We start from the raw sequence: 15,383 nt of genomic DNA, 5'->3' as shown, positions 1-15,383 counted from the left end.
AACCACAAATCAGACCACGCTAACGTTTGGTTCATTTTCTGCTTTTTTTTATTGTCATAACTGTTAAGGGCATTTATAATCCGTATCATACCAACAGGAGAAAAACTGCGTACATCTATGTGGCCTTTTTAAATACATTTACAGCAGCTGAGGGAATGGGGGAAAGGGTGGATGGGTAAGGCTAAGAGGGGCCGAAAAACACAGAAGCCTACGAATGACAGCTGTTCTAGAGGAAAACGGGCAGGGAGAACCACAAATGACAAGGAGAAAAAATATACTGGAGTACTGTGTTCAAACTGATGCAAGCGCAGTGAGTATCCTTTTTTTTTTAAAGTATGGATTCACGTATTTCTTTTTCCATGTCCTAACAAAGAAAACTAAGCATCCAAGAAGGAATTAGCAGACAGACACAGGGCCAAAACTCCCAAGAGGAAAACGAGGGCCGCAGGACCACCATCCAACCCAATCCGCTTGTTAATCAGTGATGTCATGCGAAGCGGCTTCCGGGTGCAAGTGCTACAGTATATAAAACTGTGTTTGACTCATCAAATGGTAATATAAAACGTTTACAAAGAAATGTAATACTTTCGAAAATCGCAATATGGAGTTGAAACCAGAAGTTTACATACTAAAACAGGAACATAACCATTACAAAAAAAAACGTCTGATGGTAAATCATACTAAACGTTTACTATTTTAGGTCCGTTAGGATTACCTAAATGATTTACATTTACTAAATGCCAGAATAATGAGATTTTTTTTTTGGAGAAATTTTTTTTTTTTAGACAGTCAAAAGTTTACATACATTTCCTTGATATTTTTTTAGCTTTGCTTTTAAACTGTATGACTTTGGTCAAATGTTTTGGGTATCCTTTCACAAGCTTCTCACAATAGTTTGCAGGATTTTTGGCCCATTCCTCCTGACAAAACCGGTGTAACTGTGTCAGTCTTGCTCGCACAAGCTTTTTCAAATCTGCCCACAAATTTTCTATAGGTTTGAGCTCAGGGCTTTGTGATGGCCACTCCAAAACATTCACTCTGTTGTCCTTAAAGCACATTTTAACTAATGTGGCAGAATATCTAGAGTCATGGTCTGTTTGGAAGACCCATTTGTTGCCAAGTTTTAATTTTCTGGCTGATGTCTAGAGATGTTGCTTCATTATTTCTAGAAAATGTTATTTTAACTATGTATCCATGCCTAATATCAGATGGCCAGAAAGTGATATTTTTTTTTTTTATAAATGGTTACAGTTTTGGTATTTGTGATGCAGCAAGTCTGTTGTGTACGCTATGATTTTATAGAAAATTCACTTTAAGGTGTGATATGACTAAAAAGTGGTCATAAATGAATACGTTCTCAATTCAAACGAGTAGCTTGGACGCAGAAACAGTATTTCATACGTCACAACTTAACAAGCGGATTGAGTATTAAAGATGGCGGTTTATGGTTCAAGCAGAACTTGCGTGACTCCTGTTAACCTGTAGCCCTCGAACATTTAATATTGTGAAATCACTGTTTAGTGTAAATGTGCAGTCACATTTACTGTCGCTTGACGAAATTTTGCACGAGGTCGCAAAAAGCTCTCCAAGCAGATTTCACTCAAATTAGCTTCAGCATCGCTAACTTGACGTCAGTCGAAAAACTGCATAGCGACAAAGATCAGACGATTTTGTAACAACAGCAAAGCCAGGGGTGCATCATCTGAAATAATGTACAAGCTAAACATCGTCGCTAGTATCTACAAAACATGATGTTTTCATTTTATTCAACGTTTCGGCATATAACTTACTAAAATCCCTTGAAATAGAAAATAGCCTCTTTTGTGTACTAGAATACATGCTCGTCATACTATCTACTAGGGTTGTTGTTTTTAATGCGATTGCATTACAGTATATGCTATCGAAGGAATAATCATTTCTTCTTTTTTTCAATTGAGCGTGAGATGTTGCGCTGGTATATTTATAAATATATTGTATATTTGATTGCAGTTTGATGTTTTGGAGTCCATGCACTGAATGGGCAAATAAACACGTGCATCATGGGATTATTCTTGCGTAATTAAAAAAAAAAATTCAGATCAACCGACTTTTTTTTTTAGACGCAGCACACAGCCTAAACCAGCATTTGAGGCCACTGTCTGTACACAACCATAAAAAGTCACATTTAACATGGGTAATAAAAAGCACTGGTACCTCTCTAGCTAATTCATTAAAATGAACAAAACTCAAAATAAAAATCATCTTGTTTTTTTTAGATAGTCAAGACAGGGCTTTGTTGGCGGATGAAGAGGGAATAGTGTGAATAAGTGAATCTGTAGTGTTCCATAAATACCAGAGGGAGGAAGGAAAGGGTCAACCGTGACACCACTGAGGAGGGAAACTACTGTAGATTTTGAGGATTCACAAGCCTTGTTTGGCCAGCGCGGCGGTCACATCTTCTGCTAGCGTGGCCAGCTGTGGTGACTCGTGCATGTTGATGCTCCCGGATGAGGACATGTGGCTGTGTCGGTGAGGGGACGTCCCGCCGGACAGCCCGAGCGTCTCGATCACAATCTCCGCTCCGTGATCCACACGCGCTTTGGCAGCGTCGCGGAAGGAGAGCTTATGGCTTTCAATCTTCAAAAGTAAAAAATAGGATTATGTGACGTGATTGTGAAAAAACAAGCAAACATATGTTTATCAAGAACTGACCTGGATTTGACCTCCTCCAGGTGTATGGTGGGCATTATCCAGGGAGCCCACTTTGGCGTGGGCTTTTTCTCTGAAGTCCAGCTTCACGCTCTCAATGCGGACATGACCACCGCCTGAGACATATGAAAAAAATAAATCACGACAAATTTCTCATCACCTAGTTAGTGCACTGTTAGTGCTAAATTTTATTATATAATAAGATTTTTATAAAAGCACTAGGCCTGCTATAATTAAAAAAAAATCAGACAATAATTAATTCATTAATTATAGATATTAATGTTGCTTTTTTATTTTAAAAAATGTAAAATCGAGGATGCACCAACATTGACTAATTTTGATTTTTTTAAAAAGAGGAATTATGTTCAGTTTAAACTTTTGTTCTGAGTTTTTTCTTTGAGAGTTAATTGTTTAATTATTATTACTTTTGATTATTATTATTATTATTATTATTATTATTAAATATTAGATTTATTGACTGATTTTTAAAGAGTCATTCTTTACATTTACCAAATCAACTGTGGGGATTAAGTCAAAATCAATCAATCACTCAATCAATCAATCAATTCATCATTAAATTAATTAATTCATTTATGTATCAAATATTTATAAAGTTTCACGTGATCCTTCAGAAACAATTCAAATTGTCTTTTCAAGAAACATGTCTTATTACTATCAGTGTTGGAAGTGTTATCAGTTTGTTATCAAGATATTCTGTGCGACACTGTTTCAGAATTATTTGAGGAATATAAATTCTAAATAACAGCAATTATTTAAAGTGTTGGTTTTCTGTACCAAAATAAATGTCTTAAATGTCACTTTTGATTAATTAATTTATCCTTATTTAATAAAAGAGTAATAATAAAATACTGATTCCAAACATTTGAACAGTACAAATGTATAGGCTATTTATCTAAAAAGTACAAAAAGTTCTTTGAAATATACTGTTCTTGTAATATATAAGTATATATTGTTAGTAATGTATTTTAAAAAAAGAAAAAAATACAGATGTCACAGTGAACTGATGATTTTCACTTTGTAAATCTGCATGCACAAATGAACAAGTGCAACATTTAAATTAGATTTTGCAGAAGAGATAATTAAAACACAACCACTAGATGGTGGTCTTGCATCATTCAACAGTCTATTTCTGGCACAGCTCATTTCCACAGCAAGCTGTATGACACTGCAAATCTCCAGTCTGTGTGCAAAATGTCCAGCACTCTCTATCACGCTCACCTGGCCTGTGGCGGATGTTGTCCAATGATCCACACTTGGAGGTCACATGACTAAGATCAATCTTCTTAGACTGAATGTGAATCTGTAAGAAACAGCCAAAGATGAGAACAGAATAAAACAAAACCGGGATGAGAGTCAACCATTTGTTCTTCATATAAGAAGCTGCAAAGAAAATGGTTTTGCCTATAAAACAAACATAATTAATGCGTTAAATGGTTAAGAAGGCACTGTAAAACAGTTAGACACATAAAAACCGAGCTGCAAATCAAACTGATTCATACTGTCTGTACATTTTGCAACAATAAGCAATTCAACACCTACAATAAAGATCAACAATACACAGTCAGAAAACAAACATTCAGCTGAATCAGAAGTGACGCATAAGTAAACATCGTATTTAATAGATTCTGCTATAAATGGAAACAAATTCAGCTTAGTATTTACTGTATCTGGGCGACACAGTGGCTCAGTGGTTAGCACTGTCGCCTCACAGCAAGAAGGTCGCTGGTTCAAGGTCAGTTGGCATTTCTTTGTGGAGTTTGCATGTTCTCCTTGTGCTGTATAAATTGGTGGTTAATTCAGCTGTGGTGACCCCTGATGAATGAGGGACAAATCCCAAAACCAAACAAATAATTATTGTATTTACTAACATGAACAAACACGGAACAGTACATATATCACATTATTTATACATGTTTGATAATGTTTAAATGAATGAGAAGAAACTCGTTCATTTTTTACTCACTCATGGTTTAACTAATGTTAAAAAGCAGGAATTTTAAAGTACTGGTATGATTATTAATAAATGCTGTACAAGTATTGTCCATTATTAGTTTTTTACTAAATACCTTTACTAACCTACTGAAACCATATTGTAAAGTGTGACTGTATATTTAATATGTATTTCAGCCCTGTATTTTTACTATATGCAACATACCTCAAATTGTATTTTAACCTTGTGTCTTATATAAATAAAATAAATCTAGATATTAGTAATCTTCTTTTATCTCTATCTTTTATCCTCAAATTCTAATTCGTAAACTCTCAATTTAAAAATGTTTCTGGAATATTACACATATATTAAAATAATAAACACATATATTTTAAAATATATTTTAGTGAAACTATTTTATATTTTCTGAAATTTCCTCAAAGATATTTTTGAAATAGTTTGACTGCATTTTAATAATAAAAATTAAACATATATATATATATATATATAGTACAAATTATATGTACAGTAAGGTATATTTGGTAACAATTTACAATAAGAATGTCTTAAATAATGTATTTACTAAAATGAACAAACAAAAACAATAAATGTATTACAGCATTTATTCATGTTAGGTAATGTTAGTTAAGGGAAATTAATTCATTCGCTGCTAGTTCAAGTTACCTCATGGTGCATTAACTAATGTTAACAAGCAGGAATTTGGATTTTAATAATGCTGTAATACATTTTGAACTATGATTATTATTATATGCTGGACAATTATTGTAAATTTTTACTCCATACATTTACTAACATTGCTGTAAATATTTTAAATATGCAGTCACTCTTTATAATATGGTTTCAGTAATGTATCTTCTTTCACTAAATGCAACATACTTCAAATGGGATTTTAACCTTGTGTCTAATTTTAATAAAAGAAATCTAGATATAAGCAATTTAAACTCTAAATCTAAAAGCGGTGTTCTGGAGTGTTATCAAATGTTCCACCATGAACAGACAGTGCGTGAATATATAATATATCTGAGCGCTGAACATTAATGAACCCCATGACCTCAGGCTCCACAGAGTGTGGTGATTACAGCTCAGTTGTAATGGTCACTCAGAGAGACTGACTTCTGCTGCGAGGGGCAGAAAAGGCAAATCAGACTAAAGTATAAACATGACTCGGCAACACCAGCTCTGACTTTCAGAAAACAGGTCAAGGCATTTCAGCACGCAATACAGTACATCAGAAAGAACACACAGACTACGGCTCTGTTCCCAAAAGTTAATGATATATGTGCAGAATTTTAGGACATAATTTTGCCACTTTCTATAGCCTATAAGATAAGGTAAGATAAGATTATTTATATTTTAATAAGTGGTACAGCAGAATCACATTTATCCTTTTCAGTCAAAAAAATCCCATGAATGCAGCAGGACAAGCTTTTTTATTCTTTATTGTGGCCAATTTGTATGTATACTACAGAAAGCAAGTCTAAGTTGAAAGAAAAAAGATTCAGCATATCCTAGCAAGTTTTAAGCACAACTGTATGTGGGCATTGAGCTTACTGCAAATTGCAAAATTAACTCCCAATAATACACTAAACGTTGGACCATCACAGGATTTAACCAGCCAGATCTTACAAGAAAACTTAAGTATTTTACGTTTTGCCAGTTTACTGGCTAATTCGTATGAATTCATATGAGTGCAGTAATATGAAATTGTACAATTTTTAAAAGGAGGCGTGGCACCTAACCCCACCCCTAACCCCAATCGTCATTGGGGGAGGAGCAAACCATACTAAATTTTATGAATTAGATGGTACAGAGTCATATGAATTAGCCACCAAATCAAAAAGTTACGAATTGCCGTGAGAATGTGTAGGATTTACCATAGCATGTTACACGCAGCATGTTTTTAACATTTTAACTCATGGCAAATGTTGTTATCATGTTGCTAATATTTTATCTCATAGATACACATACGGAAAAATGCAAAAAGCAGATTTATTATTGGAAAACCATGGTAACCACTCATTTACATTGGTTTTCCTACTCAAACATGTTATGTTGCTAACATGTTTCAACATTGTGTCTACATGAATTTGCATGTTGTAACATTCGAACATATTTCTTATTTTAAATATGGTATAAATATATAAGGATAATTAAAATGCTGTTAGCCTGATTCTATTTAACATGTTGTCAGCATGAACATGTCCTTAGCATGTTGGAACAGTGTTTAACAGAATGCCAGCATGAATTAGCACATTGCTGACATGTTAATTAATGACATAGCATATGTCTATTATGTTGAACATTTTGCTAATGTTTATTAAAATGTCATTAGCATGTTTGTAATATATTTCTATTTAACACGTTACCAGCATGAACATGTCTTTAGCAAGAAATAGCATGTTGCAACCATGTTTTAACAAACAACATAAATAACCACATAGTTTAGATGAGGTTAACTAACGTCCAAACATATTTCTAGCATGTTTAACCTTTTTCCATTTAACATGTTGCTAGCATGGACATGTATTTAGCACAAAATAGCATGTTGAAACTATTTAACATAATGCCAGCATGAATTAGCACAGTGTTGACATGCTAACTAACAACCTAACATATTTCTAGGACATTTAGCCTTTTGCTAATGTTAATTAAAATGTGGCTTGTTGAAACCATGTTTTGACATAATGACAGAATGATAATAGCACATTGCGATCATGTTAATTAACATTCTAACATATTTCTAGCACATTTAACCTTTTGCTAATATTAATTAAAATGTTTTTAGCATGTTTCTTTTAAAAATGCTACTAGCATGGATATCTCTTTAGCACGAAATAGTTATGTTATTAAACTGTGTTTAACATAATGCCATCAAGAATTAGTATAGCTAACATGCTAACTAACAACCTAACATACTTTTAGCACATTTAACATTTTGCAAACCTTAATTTAAATGCTGTTAGCATCTTTATAGTTTGTTTCCATTTAACATGTTGCAAGCATGAACACGTCTTTCGCACAAAGCTTGTTTGAAATGCATTTAATATGAATACAGCATGAATTAGCACATTTCTAACATGTTTTACATCTTGCTAAGATTAATTAAAATGTTGTTAGCTTGTATCGTTTTAACATGTTGCTAGCATGAACATGTCCTTAGCATGAAAAAGCATGGTGGAACAGTGTTTAACCGAATGCCAGCATATATTAGCACAGTTCTGAAATGTTAACTAACAATCTAACATATTTCTATCACATTTATCATTTTGCTAATGTAATTAAATTGTTGTTAGCATCTTTCTAGTATGTTTCTATTTCACATGTTGCTAGCATGAACATGTTTTTAGCATGAAATAGCATGTTGGAAAATGCATTTAATATAAATCCAGCATGAATTAGCACACTGCTGACATGTTAAATTACCATCTAACATATTTATCAAATATTTACCATTTTGCTTATGTTAATTGAAATGTTGCTAGCATGTTTCTAGTATGTTTCTATTTTACATGTTGCTAGCATGAACAAGTCTTTAGCATGAAATAGCATGCTGCAACTGATTTAATATGGCAGAATGAATTATCACATTGTTGACATGCGGTTAACTAACATCCTAACATATTTCTAGCATGTTTAATATGTTGCTTACATTGATTATAATGCCGTTATAACATGGTTCTAATTAACATGTTGCTACCATAAACATGCCTTTAGCATGAAATAACATGTTGCAACCATGTTGTAACATAATGACAGAGTGATTTTAGCACATTGCTCCCATGTTGACTAACAATCTAACATATTTCTAGCATGTTTAACCTTTTGCTAATATTAATAAAATTTTGCTAGCATGTTTCTATTTAAAATGCTGCTAGCATGGACATGTCTTCAGCATAAAATAGCATGTTGAAACTGTGCTTAACGTAATGCCAGCATGAATTAGCACAGTTCTGACATGTTAACTGAAATCTAACTTATTTCTAGCACATTTAACATTTTGCTAACCTTAATTAAAATGTTATTAGCATCTTTCTAGTATGTTTCTATTTAACATGTTGCTAGCATAAACATGTCTTTAGCCTAAAAATAGAACATTGCTCTTGTATTTCGCATAGGCCTATTTATCAAGTGATAACCATAATAATTTTCCCCACTTTGAAATCCGAGTAACGGTGCTGAAAATTTAGCTTAATTACAGATAAATAAAGGTATATCACCGTGAATTATTACATTTTAAATAGAATAAATACTACAGTATTTTTAATCTAATAAATCCAGCCTTGGTAAACATGTTATGCATAAATAACTTCTTTAAAAAGATTAAACTTGCTCACTGGGTTATATGGAACAGAACCTAAACATTAAAAGTTTGATACAGAAAAGAAGCCCTCGAATCCCTAGAAGAATAAAAAGCCATGAAGGTTGACAGCAGCAACTCTGTGATACACTCTGTTGAGCAAAACTTCCACCAAGTACAAAAATTGCACAATAATTTTTCCCCAAAACAGAAATTGAAGCAGGGTGATATGTTTTCTTATCAGGATATGAAGTCCATACAGTAGACACACAAGTGTTGACCAGTCAACATCAAACACCTGCATTACAGTCTACAAATATATACATTTGCCATGTATATATTTTCCACAAGATGAACAACAAGAAGGGACTTCAGTTTGATTCCAGAGAAAATGTGTCTGAAGTGTGTGTAAGATTGAAAAGGGACGCAAAAGGTTCAGAATTAAGGTCTACTGGAGGCTTCGGAAGAGAAGGAGAGAGAGATGGAGCAGTACATACATTGCCTCCACGGGGCGAATGCTTCAGATTATCCTTGGATCCGCACTTTGACTGTACGTGACTGAAGTCCAGCTTCTTGTTTAAAATTAGAATCTAGAAAGATATAAAGATATGCGTCTCTTATAATGAAGATGGAAACACACACACATAAATGAAGTAGACATATGCCGATATTGAATCATTCAATATGCCATGATGATGAGCATTCACAATATTGATATTGAGGGCACTGTGGACAAAATATTGTTAATAATTATTTATTATTTAAACTTTTAGAGTATTTTTTTAAGAATATTCAGTTGTGTTTCAGTGTTCATTCATCAGAGCAATAAATGCTTAACAACATTTGACATTTTCACACGTTAATCTGGCCTATATCATTAACAAGTCTGTGCCTATTTATAAACATTTAGTTCATTAATTATGGATAGCAAGTTTTCATTAGTTAAAATTAGGTTATCTAACTAAAGTCAAATGTAATGTCAACTACAAAAGCATTTTTTAATAATAGGTGACGTTAATTTCTTAGTTAGGACCTAATAACACATTTAAAATGTCACAATCCTTTTATTAAACGAGTTCAGTAATGAATCACTAATAAAATTCTTTTTTATTATTTTAATTAAAATATAATTATAATATGGCTTTTTCTCACAGCTGACTTTAATGCATTAACTAACATTTACTAATGAGACCTTTTTTTTGCAGTTTTACCTAAACTGCAAACCCCGCTGTTGTTATTACTAAAGATATTAAGTTAATGTAATTTGACATTACTTAAAATACCAAGTTTTGGCATAAAAACTTAAAGAGGTGTGTTCAACTTACTCATTAGACAGCAAAAAAATTTAAATTTATATTTGAAGTTCTCTGAACTTAACATTTTAGTTTCTTTAAACGATTCACCATGTCTCTGTTTAAAATGACTGGTCGCGTTTGAAATTCTGCCTTGACAAACGCGCTGATCGGTCAATATGGCACAAGGTGGTTATTTTGCTTGTGATGCTGAATTTTGCTAAAGCACTGCAGGTCACAGGCACCACCTGAACCCATCTGACCAAAAAGAAAAGTTAAATTATTAAGTAGATATTTAAATGCCTAAATACATTTTTCTTAATTGATATAAAGGCAGGGGCGACGTGGTGGTGTAGTGAAGTAGCGCTGTCGCCTCACAGCAATAAGGTTGCTGATTCGAGTCCTGACTTAATCAGTTGCATTTCTGTGTGGAGTTAACATGTTCTCTCCGTGTTGGCATGGGTTTGCTCTGGGTGCAACGGTTTCCCCCCCACAGCCTAAAGACATGGGCTATAGGTGATCTGGGTAAGCTAAATTGTCCATAGTATGTCATTTTCCTCCAGGTTGGGGGTTGAGCGTTGGGCTAACGACCCACCTCAAAAAAATTAGATGTTATGAAACACCAACATGGTGCAGCTGAATATCAACTTTGATATAAACGGCCCTGGGAGTAAATAAAGAATATAAAAGCTGAAAATTTTGCGATTTTAGTCTATTAGCCATTTAAAGTTCTGTACTTAAACATTTAAGTTAATTCAATGAAGAGAGCACGTTTGGTGATGAATAATATAATTGATAAAAGCTTCAGCAATTAATCACAACAGGAAACTGCAATATCGGCAGAAGCCTAAAATGAAGATGGAAACACACATACACACAGATAAATGAGGATGGAAATACACACATAGTGACAAGCCGTGCATCGATGAGACGAATCAGTATTTAAGAGCGGTTAAAAAAAAAAAAAGCCCAGAAAGATGGACTTGATCTCTGTCTTAATGTGCTCGCAGCATCTGCAGCCAAGAATCAACCATGCAGTACTCCGTTGAGCAGTTGAGCAGAGGTCAGCTTTATGCAAATGTAGAGCAACACAATGTGGTGACTATCATTCAGTAATGCCTGAATATAAGCAACCAACACAGCAAGACTTAAGGACTTAATCATATCAGAGTGAAAAAAAATCTTCAGGGTTAAACTTCATCTGTACTCATGGTTGACACTGTTTCCAACACCCCATTTGACCCATTTTTTACAATAAAATTATTGTAAAAACCCCTGTAAATATCTGCTTCTGTGTGTGCATGTGTATGTCGAATACAGACCACAAAACCAGTTTTATGTTGCATGAGTATATATTTTGCAATACCCAAAAATACATTGAAACAGCCAAAATTATGAATGAATAAATGAACAAACCAACAAACCAACCAACGAGACAATGAATGAAACAACAAATGAGCAAACGACCAAACCATCCAACCAACCAACCAACGAACCAACCAACCAACCAAACAACAACTGACAAACGACTGAACCAACCAACCAACCAACCAACCAACCAAACAACAACTGACAAACGACCGAACCAACCAACCAACCAACCAACCAAACAACAACTGACAAACCAACCAACCAACCAACCAATGAACCAACCAACCAACCAAACAACAACTGACAAACGACCAAACCAACCAACCTATGAATTAACCAATGAAGGATCGAAAGAACCAACGAACCAACAAATGAACTAATGAACCAATAAAGGAACCAACCAATGAATAAACGAAACAACGAACAAACCAACCAACTAACAAACCAACAAACCAAACAACCAACTTTAATAAATAATATAATATGATAAAATTCAATATAAATAAATGCATAAATAAAATAAAGACATGTGATGAAGAATGATTTAAGAAATAAGGTGCAGCGCTCAGCATATATAAACACGCCCCTTACAAATCTCTCTTTTAAATTGATATTTTTAATAGGAAGCTGAACAATATAACTGTATATTTGTGCATATATATTAAATTAGTCAGAATTGAAGCCAAATCTGGAGCTTATCTAACAAAATAACTTACAATAACAGTCCAAAAACTATTACACCCAAATGTATATATGTTATAGAAAAATATTAAATACAAATTTGAAAAAGATTAAAAATCAAGAGAAGCAAAAAAATAAAAATGTATTTGAAATTTTGTAGATTGTATTTTTTATTTTTTGCAATATTTCACTTGAATTCAATTGTATTATCTTTCAGTTTCTATTCTAAATATGTTTGGTTTGATAAATTATTATTTTCATAAATATATCTGTTTAATATATCTGTGTTGTTTCAATGCAGCAAACTACATTGCCTATATTCACTGAGAAAAGAATAAAAATATTAATTTTCAAAAAGGGGTGTACTCATATATGCTGAGCACTGTATGACTTGATCTCAAAAATACGTACATCAAAATCCTATATAATGTTTAACACAAATATTATTCATTTAATAAAACAATATTAAATGAAACAAAGTATTTTTTTTAAATGATAATTAAAATTCTAAAGTAAGCTTCACCTTTTTTTAAATTGAAAACAACACTTCTTGATTAACTGAAAAACAGCAGAAGCAATCATCTACATTATTCTGATTGATGCTTTTAAAAGTTCAGAAGTTCACTAAACATTCATACTGTCTCCGTCCGCTTCAGTGGGCCTCGGTAGACATATTATGTCATTAAGGCACAGGCGGGTACAGCGCTCTTGCCCAGTGTCACCCGTGGGCAAACACAGACTGGCAGCGGCCGCCACATGCCTGCTCACTGGAGCCTGAGAGACTGTGGCTCGTGTCTCTGAGAGCAACTGTGTTTGCAAAACACCCACTGTCATCCACGGCCAGACAGATTGAGGCCGTGGCAGAGGTTACACAGCTCGGCCCTCCTCAGGGTGTCCTGAGCGTCCCAAACTGAACCCTAATGTCAGTCACAAGTCCATTAATCACTGTAAGGGCTACAGAACTCACAATTCTACAGTAGGTAAACAAGGGACACATCACAATATGTAATGCTAAGATAATGCTAAGTACAGCAAGTCATTTATTGATGACAGTTGAATAAATTGTGGCTATACTACAGTGTAAAATGTTTAATAACAAAAAGTCAAGACAACAAAAATTTTAAAAACTTTATTTACTTTAACTTAAATTTAACTTTAATACTAATTTGAATAAGTCATACAAAGTTTAACTTTAATATTTTTAGTCAGCTGTGTCACTGACGTAAGTTGAGACTAGAAAAGTTTATTTGATTTAACTAAAAAGTTAAGTCAGCAATATTTTTGTAGTGTAGATATAGCTGTGCTAAGTTTAGCAATCACATAAGTATTTTAGTTGCACCATAACTAATATTTTAAGAATCATTTTAAATGACAAAAAAGGCATAACATTGTTGTATTTAAGTGATTATATAATACAAAAAAAGCCAGAATAATGAGAATAAAGTCTATTGTAAGATAAGTTGTATTATTCTAGAGTAAAGTCAAAATTATAAGAATAAAGTTTCAGTTTCCTTTATTTTTGTCATTTAAAACATCACAATTAAATTGAAATGCAGAACAAAATTGATCCAACAAGAACATAAAAATACAAACACTATATAATCCTAACATAATAAATAAGCTTTTATAATATCATAAATATATAATAATATAGTTATATAAAATATAACCCAGTTTAAAAAATATCTGAAGAAAATAACTTAATTAGATACCCATTTCACCATCTGTTATAATAGTTGTAATACAAACAATTTATGCTAGTTTAACTATTTATTTATTGATTTATTATTTGACACTAGCTATCAATAGTGTTTAAGAAATGGTATTATTCAAAAGTCTTATAATGACAGGATAAAAATTATCATGAAACCGCACTGATTTGCTCCTAAGGCTTCTGTAACGCCAGCCTGATGGCATGAGCAGGCTATGGCCAGAGTAGGTTGGATCCCTTAAAATGCTATTTGCCCTAGACAGATAATGTCGTTCATACAGTTTCTCGATGGATGTCATTTTGACTCCAACAGACCTTTCAGCTGACTTTATTAAGTCAAAGCATTGTGAGGTTTAAGTACCTTAAGATGAGACACTGCAGGGGTTTTTTAAATTTACCTCTCAATTTTGAAATTTCTGGAATTTGGCTTTTCATTTAGTGTTTTTTTTTTCACATTTAAGTGTAAAATATATTTAATTTTTATAATTTAATTGTAATTGTCTTTTTAGTTTCACTGCATCACTTTGTTTCTGTACAGTTAAAATTTTTATTATTATTCATATCTATCAAAGAAAGATCCAAAATAATATACAAACATTTGTGCATATTCCATTAAATATTGCCTCATTTCCAAATTTAAACAAAATATTTTTCAAAATTATGTCAATCTGTTTGCAATTCAAAATATACAGGCAATCAACAGGGGAAATTGGGATGATAACCATCTTTAACAAAATGTAACTGCATTGGGGGGAGAACAGCTATTGACTTTCATAGAACTTTGTCCCTACTATAGATATCAATTGCAGCTTATTTTCAACATTCTTAGCAATATCTTTCATAAAAGTTTAGAACAATTTGAGTGTGAGTAAATGTTTCATTTTTGGGTGAACTATCCCTTTAACACACACAAGAAAGCACAAGTCAATTACTCCAATGTGACTTAAGGTTGTTTCCTATATTTTATCACTGCAGTCTCCCAGTGTGCACTGCAGTGGCTGATGAGACGCTTCTCTCTGCCACAAGCCACACATAAAGATGTCAGTCCACATGGCTCACACCCTCCTCATTACAGCAAGACTGCATCAATCGACCTAAAAACACAAGAGCTGTTTACATCCCGAATCTGTCCCCAGCATCGTCCCTGCTGAACTCTCTTCATCCTGGAAAACAACCCTCCAACAAGACCAGACATACAGGAGAAATACTGTTTGTGCATTTGTGTGTGTGTGTGTGTGTACTTTACGTTTCTACAATACAAGGATGCAATCAGTTTATTCTCAAATCCAGTATGCAAGTCTGGCGTTTCCCACAGATGTTTTTCATTACTTATGTGTGAGTACCACTATTGTTAATAAATGAATATTTAAC

General features: G+C 33.2%; 1 protein-coding gene across 51 annotated transcripts in view; it reads right to left on the bottom strand.

The window, feature by feature from the left end:
• Positions 1–25: 25 nt before the first annotated feature.
• The window catches only part of map2 (microtubule-associated protein 2), a 208,745-nt gene continuing 193,387 nt past the window's right edge, over positions 26–15,383 (bottom strand). For 26 of the 51 annotated variants that reach the window (XM_087266334.1, XM_087266337.1, XM_087266340.1 and 23 more), the window contains 4 exons: positions 9,455–9,547; positions 3,928–4,009; positions 2,692–2,804; positions 26–2,616 (listed from right to left, as the gene is read on the bottom strand). In XM_087266334.1, coding sequence (XP_087122460.1) covers positions 2,401–2,616; positions 2,692–2,804; positions 3,928–4,009; positions 9,455–9,547 — 504 coding nt within the window. In that variant the 3' untranslated portion in view covers positions 26–2,400. The remainder of the gene's footprint in view (positions 2,617–2,691; positions 2,805–3,927; positions 4,010–9,454; positions 9,548–15,383) is intronic. The other 25 variants (XM_087266335.1, XM_087266341.1, XM_087266345.1 and 22 more) reach the window with 2 other exon arrangements.

Source organism: Danio rerio, chromosome 9, assembly GCF_052040795.2.
Source record: "Danio rerio strain M-AB ecotype USA chromosome 9, GRCz13ab, whole genome shotgun sequence".
In the NCBI taxonomy this organism is placed as follows: Eukaryota; Metazoa; Chordata; class Actinopteri; order Cypriniformes; family Danionidae; genus Danio; species Danio rerio.
The sequence above is the reverse complement of the archived record's forward strand: the minus strand, read 5'-3'. Positions and strand labels throughout refer to the sequence as shown.